General features: G+C 35.7%; 1 protein-coding gene across 1 annotated transcript in view; it reads right to left on the bottom strand.

Annotated features, from left to right (window-relative positions):
* The window catches only part of RAP1A (RAP1A, member of RAS oncogene family), a 73,945-nt gene that overhangs the window by 7,454 nt on the left and 52,522 nt on the right, over positions 1-13,969 (bottom strand). Inside the window, exons 3-7 of the mRNA XM_044238913.1 lie at positions 12,523-12,606; positions 8,070-8,138; positions 6,010-6,066; positions 3,545-3,685; positions 1,613-1,756 (exon numbers count right to left, since the gene is read on the bottom strand). Of these exons, the coding sequence (XP_044094848.1) occupies positions 1,613-1,756; positions 3,545-3,685; positions 6,010-6,066; positions 8,070-8,138; positions 12,523-12,579 (468 nt within the window). The 5' untranslated portion in view covers positions 12,580-12,606. The remainder of the gene's footprint in view (positions 1-1,612; positions 1,757-3,544; positions 3,686-6,009; positions 6,067-8,069; positions 8,139-12,522; positions 12,607-13,969) is intronic.

Here is a 13,969-nt window from a genome sequence, read left to right as displayed (position 1 = left end):
CATGATCCTGGGGTCCTGGGATGGAATCCTGTATCAGGCTCCCTGCTCAGAAGGGAGTCTGCTTCTCCCTCTCCCACTGTCCCCCCACCTTGTATGAGCGCTCTCTCAAATAAATAAAATTTTTAAAAAAATACTTAAAATTTTATCATTAGTCACATTTTTCAAAATAACATCTATAAAACTGTAATTCCACAACAGAGAAAGCTAAAGCTAAAAACACATCATACTTCCTTTCATTTACTTGGCAATGAAAAAGAAATGACTGCTGAAGATCTCAGTAGGACTTGTTCCCCACTAGGATGTAAACTTCTCTAGGGCAGAAACAGTGTCTGTCTGGATCACTGTTACCCCAGTGCCCGACACACTGCCAGACACACAGGCACACAATTCGTATCTGCTGAATAATGAAATTTATGAATGTTTTATGTACTTACAAAAATTGGTTTTACCTAACAAAGCAAGCTTTAACATTCTTGGTTATTTAAAAGAAGAGGATGTGTAACAAGCTCAATTTTTTGCCTGTCAGATGTTTAAAGTAACTTAATCATTTTAAAAGTGAAACAACAGCCTACCACCATAATATTAAGTCAAGGAAAAGTGATCTACAGACCCAAAGGCCAGAGAGGAACAGCAAACAAAAACACAGGATACTGATAACCTAAGGTCCTTGTAACTCTCACATATATTATGAGTGAGCTGAGCTGACGGATTACCTGTGATGCCACAATGACAAGCAAACAGGCCAGTGAAGACTTATGCATTACAGGGAAAGGAAAGAAGCCTCCTCTGATTGGTTGGTTCATTGTTTTAAAAAGTTTATGTTAAATATGTTAAAATTAACAAAAGCAAAGAGAACCTCTTGAGGTTTTGGTCAGTTGCTGGTGCTAGTTGGAACTGCACAGATCTTCAGGGATCCAGGAGGGTACTGAACTGACACTCAGGCAGCGGGCATGCTGATTACGCATGTCCTGTCACAGCTACGTTCTCAAGATGGTTGGAAGGCTTAAATCAGAGATGAAAAAAGCCTTGAACACCTGCCTCATCAGGCCTCAAAGAGCGGGTGAATTCTAGTTCCACGTCTATGCTTAGATTCCTCCCATGAGTCAGAAACCAAAGGAAGGCCCGACTCAAATCACCAAATTCTGGGATACCCATGAGGTATTAAATCCTCATATATCTTTCTATAGAACCTAAGTTCATAAGCTCAATAACTACTTTGATTTTTGTATTTTCCTATTTGACTTTACAACCTATTTACACACATGTGCACAGGTAACTGTGCAAGGGTGATAGGACAATCTGCACACACTACCTTCCGGCATATCATTCAGAAGCTTAGCAGGACTTCAAACACATTGTTTAACTTAAACTTGCTCTTGCAGTAAGGTAAATATAAGTGCCTCCATCACAACCATCAAAGTGATTTTACGTAGTGAGGAAATATGGTTTCTAGGAATTACTTAGTGTTCTCTGTACACTGATAGATTCAAGACCAATTAGAAGAACAATTTTTTTTCTTCAAAAAATTTGGTTTTGGCCAAATTTGGTTTTACCTTAAAAGAAAGATAACTAAAAAGGCACTTATTTGTGCTGTCTAGCAGCTGTAGGTTACCTCATTAACGTTGATCTTTGACTTTGCAGAAGATTCTAAAAAGGCACAGTTACACCACTGTCTTGCTAAGTTCTGACCCTGTTCTTTGCCAACTACTCGTTCATCTTCCAGGTCACATTTATTGCCAACCAAAATCATTGGAACCTGTGGGAAGGAAAAAACACAATATGAGCACTAGCACACTTGTTCCTTAGCCTCTTTTAAGTAAGTAACTACCTGTCACAAATTGAAATCTATTAGTTAGGACAATAAGCTTCACCAAGTGCTTAAAAAATTCTATGTATGCATATTGGGAGAAAGAAAGTAGACAGAACAGGAAGAGACAGAAAATGTATGGAAGAGATGCTACTATGTTCAGTAGCTAAATTATTTTAAGGATATAATGGTATAATTCTCATGTGGAGTACTAATAATATAGTTGAATTCCAAGTACAAAAATCTGAAGGAAAAGGAACCTCCTGCAATGCAGAGAAGAATGTATTCACTGGGCCTAACTGTGGTTTAAGTGCTTCATCTCCCAGGTCCAACAGGTTCCAAAAGTAGTTGGCAAGACCAACAAGGCAATAAGCTCTACTTCTATATTTGACAGTAGATCTGAAGACCAGTTTAGGTGAGATATTAAGAAGCAATAACAATTAAAATAGAGCCACAAAGCAGCTATGCCTTCCCTTTTCCCCCGTATCAGAAATGCGGCCCCTACTTGCAATAAAACAAGTTGCTAACAAACTGTATAACATCCTTAGATAAAAGGTGTCCACAGAACAGTCATTTGTGAGGTGATGGGCACTATACACAAAGAAAGGATTTAAGGGACATGGTGGATCTTGTACTTAAACCAGGCAATTATGACATGTTAGATGACATACTAGACATCTACAAGTCCATCTTTTTAAATTATGACACAAGATGAAGAGATTAACATTATCAGAGTTCAGGGATTTGCATGTAATTGCCTATGAAAACAGAAGTCTCTTTGATAAATTACTCATGGGAAGGAAAGAAGTATTCACTAGGTTATGGATGATCTTGAGTCATTTGATAGAAATCCCTCCCGCCTACAGGATTACCCAAAGTTAAGGTCCTGAGCAGGGACATATGTTCCCATTAATAATGAGAAAGAACATGCAAAAACAGAAAGAAAGGTACAAATGAAATTTTATATCCCAATTTATACAACTGAAAAGGAACTCTGTAGTTCAAAAGTGAGGTAAACATGTAAAATATAATTTCATCCTTGCAAAAAAGCACAACAGCAACGATGTTATTCATTAAATAAGACAAGAATTCTGCAACAAAAATAAAATTAAAAAATACAAAACCCAGTGAATTAAAATCTTCAAAATAATTCAAAGGAAAAAAACTCTGAAGTATAAACTATACCAAGAGAATTATAGAAGTGGAAAATACCATTATGGCTCTTACTAATGTTCTTTGAACACTGTTTCTGAAACATAACTACCACCTTTCAAAGCTCAACTCAAGTCCCACTTCTACCAAGTACTCTGACTCCTCTTCCTTCCCTACTGCACTTATTAACAAACAGCACAATGAACACTTTATCATACATGCCCTCTATCTTAGCATATAATTTGTAGGTAAATTTAGAAAGTTGTAAAATTTTTTTGATCACAACTTTAGATATGTGGTAGCTACCCTCCAAATCCTCTTAATAAAAAATGAGACACTTTTCATTTGGACACAGAGAGATAGCAGTATGTCTTACAGTGAGAAGAATAGGGGCACTTGGGTGGCTTGGTTGGTTGAGCATCTGCCTTTGGCTCAAGTTATAATCTTGGGGTCCTGGGATCGAACCCCATGGGCTCCCTCCTCAGCAGGGAGTCTGCTTTTCCCTTTCCCCCTCTGCTCGTGCTCTCTTTCTCTCTCTCTCAAATAAATAAATACAATCTTTAAAACAAATAGAAAAATACTTACATCTTCTGTGTCCTTAACCCGTAAAATCTGTTCCCTCAGATCCTGTAAGTCATTAAACGTGGACTGAGCTGTAATAGAATATACTAGTGCAAACCCTTGGCCATTCTTCATATACAAATCCCTCATTGCTGTAAATTGTTCCTAGAATAAAAAATGTACAATTATAAGTATGATTTCTTGAATGTACAATGGAAAAATTTAAATCTGAATAATCATATATAAGCTACTGAATTTTTTCTTACATGCTCTCATGACAAGAATATAAGACCTATTACACAGTTTTTAGAAACTTTGAGGTAGATGTTCCTGTTCCCTACTTACACAACTAGAAGCAATGACAATGAACTAAGGAATTAGAAGGGAGATCTTAACCACCTTATCATGTTATACCATGGTTTCTGTGTGGTTTAGAAAACTGTATATAATTCCTTTTTACATATAGATCCTAATTAAATTATTCTGACGCCACTAAAGATGGCCTCCAAGAAAGTGCTGTTAGAAAAGAGAAGTCCAAGTACTGAATCCTGAGGCCCTCCAACATTAAGGGGTTGGAAAGATAAAGACAAATCAGGAAAGGAGATTTAGGAATAACCAATGATAGAGGGAGAAAACCAAGCAACATTTGTTCTAGGAAGCCAAAGGAATAAAATTTTTATAGAGGATAGTGATCAACTGAGTTGGAGGTTGCTGAAAAGTCCCAGGGAGTTGAGGATACATTCAGAGGACTGATCATAATGATTAGGCCATGGATTTGAAGCTATGTAAAGAGGGGGTTAGGATATGAGGACAATCAAAGATGGTGGGATAAATGGACTGAAGGTTCCAGCGAAGATTAAAGTATAAAAGGAAGTGGGATAAAACAACAAGAGGTGGAGAATAGCATACCTGAAAGTAAGATGAAGGTAGTATTCATATAGTCTGTTATTGGTAATCATATAATCTACGTAAGACCATGGGCAGGAATGGCTGAAGCAGTATGGAGGTCAATAAACTGGGAGGCTGAGGAAATGGATCATCTATAATATCCATACAGATTTTATTTGAATACTAAAATCGCCAAGAATTCTGACTGAAGCAGTGATGAAGAGAATGAGCAAAAATCTTCAAGGAATAAGGAGTGATCTGGGACACAATTAATGAGGATCAACTACTTTCCAAGCTTTATGGACGGCCCTGGGGACACAGACAACTGAACAGGCAACTATGACCCAGTACATTGAGCACTGGGATGGGAGAATGACAAGATATTTAAGGGCCCAAAGGAAAGATCTCTATGGTAGGGAAGAAATTCCTTAATTTGGACAAGAAGAACAAAGACCTCCTTCACACTTATGGAGATGATGAATGGAAAAAGGAGAAAAGTGCTCTTTAACTCTTGGCATATCTGGGAAGGGAGGGGAATGACTGCTGATTCAGAAGCTAAGGAAACAGGGGGGTTGGAATGGCAAAAGGGGGAGATATTTTGAGTCAACAGATATAAGAAAGATGTAGTTCTAATGATCCCAAGCTTCCTACTGGAATCAAGATCTATTTTCCCACAAAAGAATGGAAAAATACAGTATCATTAGCACTACAACTGCTCCAGTCTACTTAAAGGCTTTTCCTAATGACATGAAACTTTCTCATTATTTTTTATAAAATTACGTGGAAAATTTGTGCTAAATTTTAAACAACTTACAACATTAAAGAATACCATCTATTCTAAAGCTGAGAACTGCCCAATAGGTGAAGTCTACATATATGAAAAAAAAAAGGAAAAATCACTTAACTTGTACATTTATGGCAGTATAACAGGAAATCATCAGTAATTAATAACAAAATTATCAAGGAGATGACAAATGAAGGCAATGAAAACATTTGGAGCTCATATATATAACTATGTATCACTTGTGCCAAGGGATTTATAATCACTATCTCATTTGATCATCAGAAGCACTCTATAAAATACTAATGTCATCATACAGCAGTCATTTAAAGTTGAGAAAAATGAGGCTCAAAATAATCCTAAAGATTTATGTCAGAAAACATGTATCTGTCAACAGCCCCTTGAGATGTTAAAATACTAATAAAAGGCAAAACCAATTTTGATAAAAATTAATGACTATGGTGCCAAGAGACAAAATCTTATAGAAACTCAGAGAAATACCTATTTTAACTAAAATTCTAGATTCAAAATACCCCTCCCCTTTTTTTAAAAAGCAGTGATAGGGTAATCCTTTACCTCAATATAGAGAAAAGATAAGCAATGTACACATTCTGTAGGCGAACTCAACACAATGTTAAGAGTAGTATGTGGGTATGAAGTACAGCACAGATGGCTGGAAGCACATAAGAAAATTTAAGAAACCCTACTTTTAGATAATTAGTTCTTAATCAGAACAATTACTTTTACTCAGAGGAATTATTCAGATGATAAAACCTGCTCACCAACTAAAATCTATCAGAAAAAAAGAAAACATCCTTACTGTTCCTGCTGTGTCCAGGATTTCGAGCATACACTGTTGGCAATCTACTTCAACTTGCTGTTGGGGAAGGAAGGAAAAATGAAGGGTAGTATCAAAATCAAAACGTCAATCTAATTTCCTGCCACCTCTTCACTCCAAATACCTATTAACAACTACAAAGCCTTTTCTCTAGGAGTTTGCTATATTGGCTGAGATTTAACTTGGTACTATAATAAAGAACAGGAGGTCTCAAGCATGTTCTATTAATACTACAGAAGCCAGGACTGTTAATGCTGAGTTTAGATATTTTCTGACCATTATAAACTGAGTAATGATTTTTGCTATTATAAGGCAATAGTCATATCCTCTCATTTAAGAAAAACTGCAACAAACAGTTCTAAAAGAAATTAAAAAATGTAGAAAATTATGTATATATTATCTTCAAAGAAAACAAAGCACAAATGTATTAACTAGCTCAAAATGCAGACAAGATTTTAAAGAAAATTCTGCCAATTTATCACATTCCAACTACTAAAGTTTTACCAAAATATGCCCCAGATTAAATACACAGAAAATTTTTAAGAGATAAGGGGAATGCAGAGGTGCTAAAATGAGTAACACTGAACTCACACAGTCCTCAAGACTTTAAAAAAAAGGTACACCTTTGGAAGAGCTATGTGCATTAGGTGAAATTTTATATTCTAAACTTATATTATACTGAAATTGTATCTCCCCTGTGTTTTATAAAGAGAAGGTTGGCCTAAAGAAAGTATCAACTATGAACCTTGTTGAACATTTTTAATAAAGAAGTAACCAAGAAAAGTGTCCAATCTCCAACACTCTAAGTACAGATCTGTTTGTAGTTACAGCTTAGCCAGCAGCATCTTGGGGGGCAATTTTAGTACTGCAACACTGCCTTCTAAAAATAAACATATTGACATAAGGCCTATTTTCAATGCTTCTTTGTCAGCTCAGGGATTGCTGAGAAGCACCATGGGCAGCTACAAAGCCACTGTGGCACCACTTACAGGACTCCTGTGGGGACCTGCGCAATCAATCAGTAAGTGCACATGCTCAAAGGAATAATGAGTTAGGTCTGTAGTTTCTCCATGTACCTAGAACACAATTTTATTTCCAATTTGCAGATAGCAAAACTGCTCTGCCAGTATGGCTAGATGAGCTTATATAATTTAACAAAGCTTATGACACCACTAAAGGTAAATTCTACATCTAACAAAGTAATCCTTTCCTATTTGTTGAAAGGTTTAATTCTCTGCTTCCCTCCTTAACATACTTGGGAAATAAAATTATGAAAATTCCCCATAATGCTAGACTAAAATGAAATAAAATAGTATTTTTTGGTCAAGACTAAGTTTTTTCTTTTGAATAATCTTTATGTTTTAGAACTTTGGCATTAGAGTCACAATAAAACTGAGCAGAAAATACAGTGTTTCCATATACCCTTCTCCTATTCCCCACTAGCCTCTCCTACCATCAGCCTCCTACACCAGACTGGTACATGTATTACACTTAGTGAACCTACGTAGAAACATCATTATTATGCAAAGCCCATAGTCTACTTTATGGGTTTACTCTTGGTGTTGTATATTCTATGGGTTGGGAAAATGTGTAATGACATGTATCTACCATTATAGTATCATACAGAACCCAATATCAAATTTCTTATAGTCTTAAGATATATAGTCTAAAATCTCTTGAAGTTATTATAAAACTAAACCGAAATAAAAACTTTTGGTCACTGGTTAACTTCGAGCATAAAAACGATCTTAATTTTCACAAAAAGAGTTGTCAAAAATATACCTAGTCTACATTAAAAATACCCTCTACCAGGAGAATGTGTACACTAAAGAACAGATTACTAATCAGTAACAGAACATAGAGCTCTCTGTAGCTAAGTAGTATTTTATGAGAAATATTCTGTCCTGGTGAAACTTTTAAAAATAGTTACAGAAGATTTATATCACTTTGCAAAAAAAGATTTTTAAAAAGCAATTCTGTGGCAAGTTTTAAAGTCCTAAGGAACTATTTGTAAGCATGTGTACACAAGTTTCACATTTTACCTTTCTGTAAGAATCTTCTATCGTTGGGTCATATTTTTCAACAAAAATTCCCTGAACAAACTGAACTGTCTAGAAAAAAAAAGCAGAGAAAAGTTAAGTACTTAAAAGAAAAATCAACTCTTCCATAATGCTACTTATATCATTATAAAATGATAAAGACTAAATGAAATTACGTGAAAATTCTGGGTAAATATGCAGATGTATGGTCTCATTATTTTTCAATACAAGGATACACTCCTACCTAAGAGGACACATTGAGAAAGGAGATGGTCATGTTAAAGGCTGTCAGCAATGCTGCAGCCAACTCCCACTGTGAAATAATTACTATATTGTTTCAAAACACAACAAAGATACAAATAAGGTCACAGATCCTAATTAATGAAAAAAATGAAAATTTACTAGTATTTAAACTCCTAATACCTCTTTATGTATCCATAGTAACTTTTATTTCATGCTTTTAAAGGAATGAGACAAAAGGTTCTAAATCTTCCAAAATCTTAAAACAGTCTCATTGTGGGGGAAAAGAGAAAAGGAAATTTAAAAGTACCGAATTTACTAAATTTATAGTCCTATCCAAGTTCTATGTTCTCCCTAGAAGTAGTTATTTTTCCCATCTGCCAGCTGAGATTCCAAATATACAACCTTTTTGCTTCCGAAGCCTTACTTTTTTCATTGGAAATACTGCTTACTCATCTTTTCCAGATTACCTACTTCTCCCTCTAAGATTTCTAAAAACACAGACTTCACACTAGGTATCTTATCATTTGGTAAATAAAAAGAAGTACTGAAGATGGTTATGAAATACTGCCTGGACAACTTTAAAATAGGGTCTGGTACACTGCCACATAAAAGGAAGGAAGGGTAAGAATGTGGCCTGAGGTCACCTACACTTAAATTATGCATTATTTTAGCTTGAGCTAAACACATTAACTGGAATATAGTAAACTTCAAACTTCTTCCTCTTACTAAGCTCCTGTTCTTCAAAGGGGACTCAGGATATAATTATACCAAAAACTTTAATCATTATTTTTATCAAGGATTTAATCACCTCATCATCTTAGTACTATGTAGAATTCGATCGTAGAAAACTTCCTAATATGCTTATACTAGAACAGAGGTTCTCAAAATGTGGTCCAGAGCAGATATTTAGGAAAAAACCTACTGTCCTCATTATACCATGACATAGTTGCTTTTCTCATAAATTTACTGTGTTTTTCCAAAGGGTATAAAACATATGCTATAGCTAGACACTAGATGCAGAAGCTAGTATGAGAATCTAAGTGCTTTCTATAAGCCCGTTGTTAGAGACTAGCACAAATAAAAAACAATCTCCCACCTTTCACTTCCTTCTTCATAAAGCAAGCTTTCATTATTTCTCTGAATCTCATCTCAGTTCTCAGGGACATCTCATTCAATGATACCGACTTTTATTTTATAAAAGTCCTCCTTTACCTTCTTTACCTACTGTCCTTTCCGAGTTAAAATTAAAATCAGAGACAAGTCTGAAAATTCCCTGAGCAGATAAAACCAGTTTAGTCATGTAAACAAAGCTTAATTTAGCTTATTTAGCAAAGCTAAATTGACCTGGAGGTCATTTCTTGCTTATGCCTCTGGAAATCAAAAGCAAAACATACAGTTTCCCAAGGTTGATGAGGTAACCACTAACCAATTCTCTATCATTTAAAGAAAATTCTATCATGATAACCAGTCACTGAAGAGATACTGCTTTCTCACTCTATAAGCTGCTTTATTATAACAATATACCCCGAGACTCATTCCATGTTCTGGTTTGAAGGTTCCCGGTTTGCAAACTGTCTTTTTGGTGTGTGCACAATGAACATACTGATTGTTACTTCAGTGACTCATTAATTTTAGCTCTGTTATTTCTTGAACTTTTGACAACTGTAACAATTACTCCCTTCCTCTCCAATATCACCATTGTCCTTTCCACGGGATTACTGCCTCCAGCACACAAACATTTGCTCTACCATCTCCCACCCAGAAATAAAAATTTCCCTTAACTCCACTACTCCTCCAGCTTCACCCCCCTCTCTCTGCTCCCTCTGATAATCAGACTTCTTCACCTGTCTACAATCATGGTTCTGTTTCTTCAGCACTCACTCACTACACAACCTACCCCAGCACAGTTATGGCACTATTGCCTTACTGAAGCTTGCTTTTATCAAATCCAGCTACCTCCGTGTTTCTGTATCATCTCTTTCCTCTCTCCTTTACCTCACTCCTGGGCAGTCAAGTAAAGATACTTTGCTTACATTCAAGTATAAGATGTACTCTTCTATGCTGGATCCTTCAATCCTATCTACTCTTTAAAGGTTGAGAGGTATTCAGAGCTCAGTCCTGAGTTGTTCTTTCTCTAATCTCTCCCTAGACAACTTCACTTATTCCTATGGATTTTTTTTTTTTTTTTTGAAAAGTTAATACCATAGGCACAGGATAAAATACAAAAGACACGAAAGAGTATGCAGTGGTAACCAACCCTACCTATCACCTTTGTTCCCAATTATCCAATTCTACCACCAAGTAACCAGTATAGTTTATTTAACCTTGTAGAGATGGTCTCTACATTTTATACTATCTTACTTCTCACCCTTCCTTTTTCTTTGTTATCAAATGATCATCTACACTGTGTGGTACCTTCTTGCCCCTAAATAATACATCTTAGATATCACTATATATCAGTATATACAGAGCTGCTGCATTCTTTTTAATAGTTATATATTATTCTCCTCAAAATATGTATTAAAAACTTACTTTTAACCAACCCTTACTGGTAGACATTTAGGTTGTTTCCAAACTCTTACCACTGTAAGGAATGTTGCAATCGATAATCTTGACCATGTTATTCTGTATATATGAACTTTTATGTGAAATTTCAAGAGACTTGCTGAATTAAAGTTATATACATTTACTTTTTTAAGTTTTTTTTTTTTTTTTTTTTTAATTTAAGTAATCTGTACACCCAGTGTGGGGCTCAAACTCACAACCCCACGATCAAGAGTCACATGCTCTTCCAACTGAGCCAGCCAGGTGCCCTGAATATATGCATCTAAAATGACAGATATTCTCATTCACCACAGAGGTACTAATTTACAGGTACTAAATTTAAAAGTAACATAATTCTCATGAAATTAAATACTGCTGATATATATACATGGTGCCCCAAATCATGTAAGTCTCTTTTAAGGTTATTATCTTGAGGAACTAATGATTTATTTGATGTATTTACTTTAACATCTCACATAACCAAATTTGACAAGACTTTTGATTTTTACTTTCACATCTGCTCATTCTCCAGTATTTCGCTTTTACTTAAATGATCCATCCATATAATTAGTAGTTCAACAACTAGCACTTTGGGAATCATCCTCAACAACTCCTTCTCTCCTGGTCCTCACACCAATCCAGCACCAAGTTATTTAATTCTCAAAACATCTACTCTTCTCTCCCTCACTGCCACAGGCCCAATATAAGGTTCCACAAACAATAATCTGGGGTTCAGCATTAACTCCCAACTGGTCTCCCGTGTCCACTCAGTTTCTCTTCTAAATCACTCCACACTGAACAAAGTATTCTCTTTAAAACATGTATCTAATCCTGTCAACACTCCTCCCACCTACCAGCCCCTGAAAAAAAACAAAAACAAAAACACTTTCAATGGGTTCTCACAACATTAGAAGTAAGTGTCAAGTTCTTATATGGCCTTCAAGTCATGATGTGGTCCCTGCTTCTCACTTCATTCCCCTCTACTTGCCTTCCAGTTCACTCATGCCACAGCACCTGGGACCCATTCTTAGTTGTTCAAATGCTAACTGAGGTTCATCTGTCATAGCAGTCTCTCTTAACAGTCTGTACTTTTCTTTCAAAGTATCTCTTTCACAATTATAATGAGGTAGTTCTTCATTTAACTTGGTAATTATTATATCTCTTCCACTACATGGTAAGCTCTGAGGGACTGTGACTGTTTTTGTTCACTATTGTCACCCTAAAGTCTGACAGTATAGAAGCTCAATGAATATCTGCTAAATAAATACAGCATGTCTACAAAAAATAACTTCATTTCACTTAAGTCTAGGGTGGAAGTAGGGTAGGACTTACTTCACTAGTATCTGAAATAATCAGTATTCCCCCACTGGAATGTAAGTTCCTTAAAAAATGAGAACAATCTTATTTCTCTTTGAATTACAGTCATAGAGTGCTAAGCACATGGTAGGCAGTCAGTAAATATTTGCTTAAGGGAAAGACTGAATGAGGCACCATTGTAAGCTACACATCTGTGGTTACTGAATGAATCTTTGTCCCCTGTGGGACAAATACTAAGCATATAAAAAATACTGCCACCTTTTCTCACTAATGACTAAAAGTCTAAGACAAGCAAATATCAATGTTCTTCTTGTATTATACTAATTAAGTTAGAGTTAGGTGGCTAACTTACCAGAGCAGACTTCCCCACGCCTCCTGAACCAAGGACCACTAGCTTGTACTCACGCATGATGTGGTCTGTTTAAATACTGACAATCTGGGGAAAAAAAACAAAAATCTAAAGATTAATAAACTTGCCAAGAATAGCCTAAGAATGCACAACTGTTACATGAAATATATGATGTATTTTGTTTTTTGTTTTTTTCCCTTAAGGCTATTAAGGGGAACAGAGGAACACAGTAAAACCATGCAGATTCTAAGCTAAGTTTATAGAACCACTGCCAGGCATTTTAATTCATTAAAGATCACCTTTGACTAGGCATCAGTCATCCTTAGGGCCTTTTCATGTTACTTTTCAGAGTGTTTGACCAGAAAATAAGGTGATTAAAACTAGTAGTTGTCTTGGGGTGCCTGGGTGGCTCAGTGGGTTAAAACTAGTAGTTGTCTTATAACTACAATCACGAACCTAATTCTTTACAAAGTTGTTGTTTAAATGACTTAACACACTTTTTTGAAAAGTTCACTCATTAGCATTAATGTATATGCTATTTTATTTACTTAAAATAACATATAGTAATTATATACTATTTTGTTCATTATTCGATTATAGCTGAACCATGTAAAATGTTACTTGAAAATTATTAGGATATGAAAGGGATATTAATGAAACTGCTAAAACTCTATAAGTAGGGATTAGCAATATACTCCATAAGGCCCAAATTGCTAGAAAAGCAAGAAAAAAAAAAAAAAAAGAAAAGAAAGAAAGAAATATAAACTTTATTTTTTATCTCCATAGTTATCTTAAAAGCTAATACAGCAGGTAAGAATTTCCAAAGGCCATGATGGAATAAGTAAGAATGGACTTTCTATTCCACAGTAAACAGCTAAAACACCAGAAAAAAATACGTGAAACAACTGTTTTCAGACATCTGACAATAAGCAGTATAGGAGGACTATGATCTCTGAGTGTTGTAACAAGATGAAGTGAGGCCTACATCTGCCGTGCCTTTATGTTTGGAGGAACTTTTCAGACTGTGGTACAGGGAGGAAGAACTCAAGCAGAGACCAAAATGTGCATCAGAGAAGAGGCAGTTAAGCACAGAAAATTCCAGAAATCTGCACAGAGGTTCACTTGAGTCTCTGGCCAAATATTAAGCAGAGCATGCAGGATGAGATTCCATGACATAAAGGCAAAGAATAAGTAGGGATCTATAAGCTGAACAATTCTAGGGTGCTGAGAAATATTGGAAATTTGGTCAAGAAAGTTCCCCTTGTTGAAAAACAGGCAATTCTCTTGAAATCCCAGAAGATTCAGACTTCTTGAGAAGATATGCAAGACAGAAGGAAATGGAGTATCTTTAATGCTTAAAGAAGGGGTGCCTGGGTGGCTCAGTTGGCTAAGCATCAGACTCCCGATTTCTGTTAAGGTCATGATCTCAGGGTCTTAAGATTGAGCCCTG

The sequence above is a fragment of the Neovison vison genome, chromosome 2 (genome assembly GCF_020171115.1).
Source record: "Neovison vison isolate M4711 chromosome 2, ASM_NN_V1, whole genome shotgun sequence".
In the NCBI taxonomy this organism is placed as follows: domain Eukaryota; kingdom Metazoa; phylum Chordata; class Mammalia; order Carnivora; family Mustelidae; genus Neogale; species Neogale vison.
This window is presented reverse-complemented; position numbering and strand designations above follow the sequence as displayed.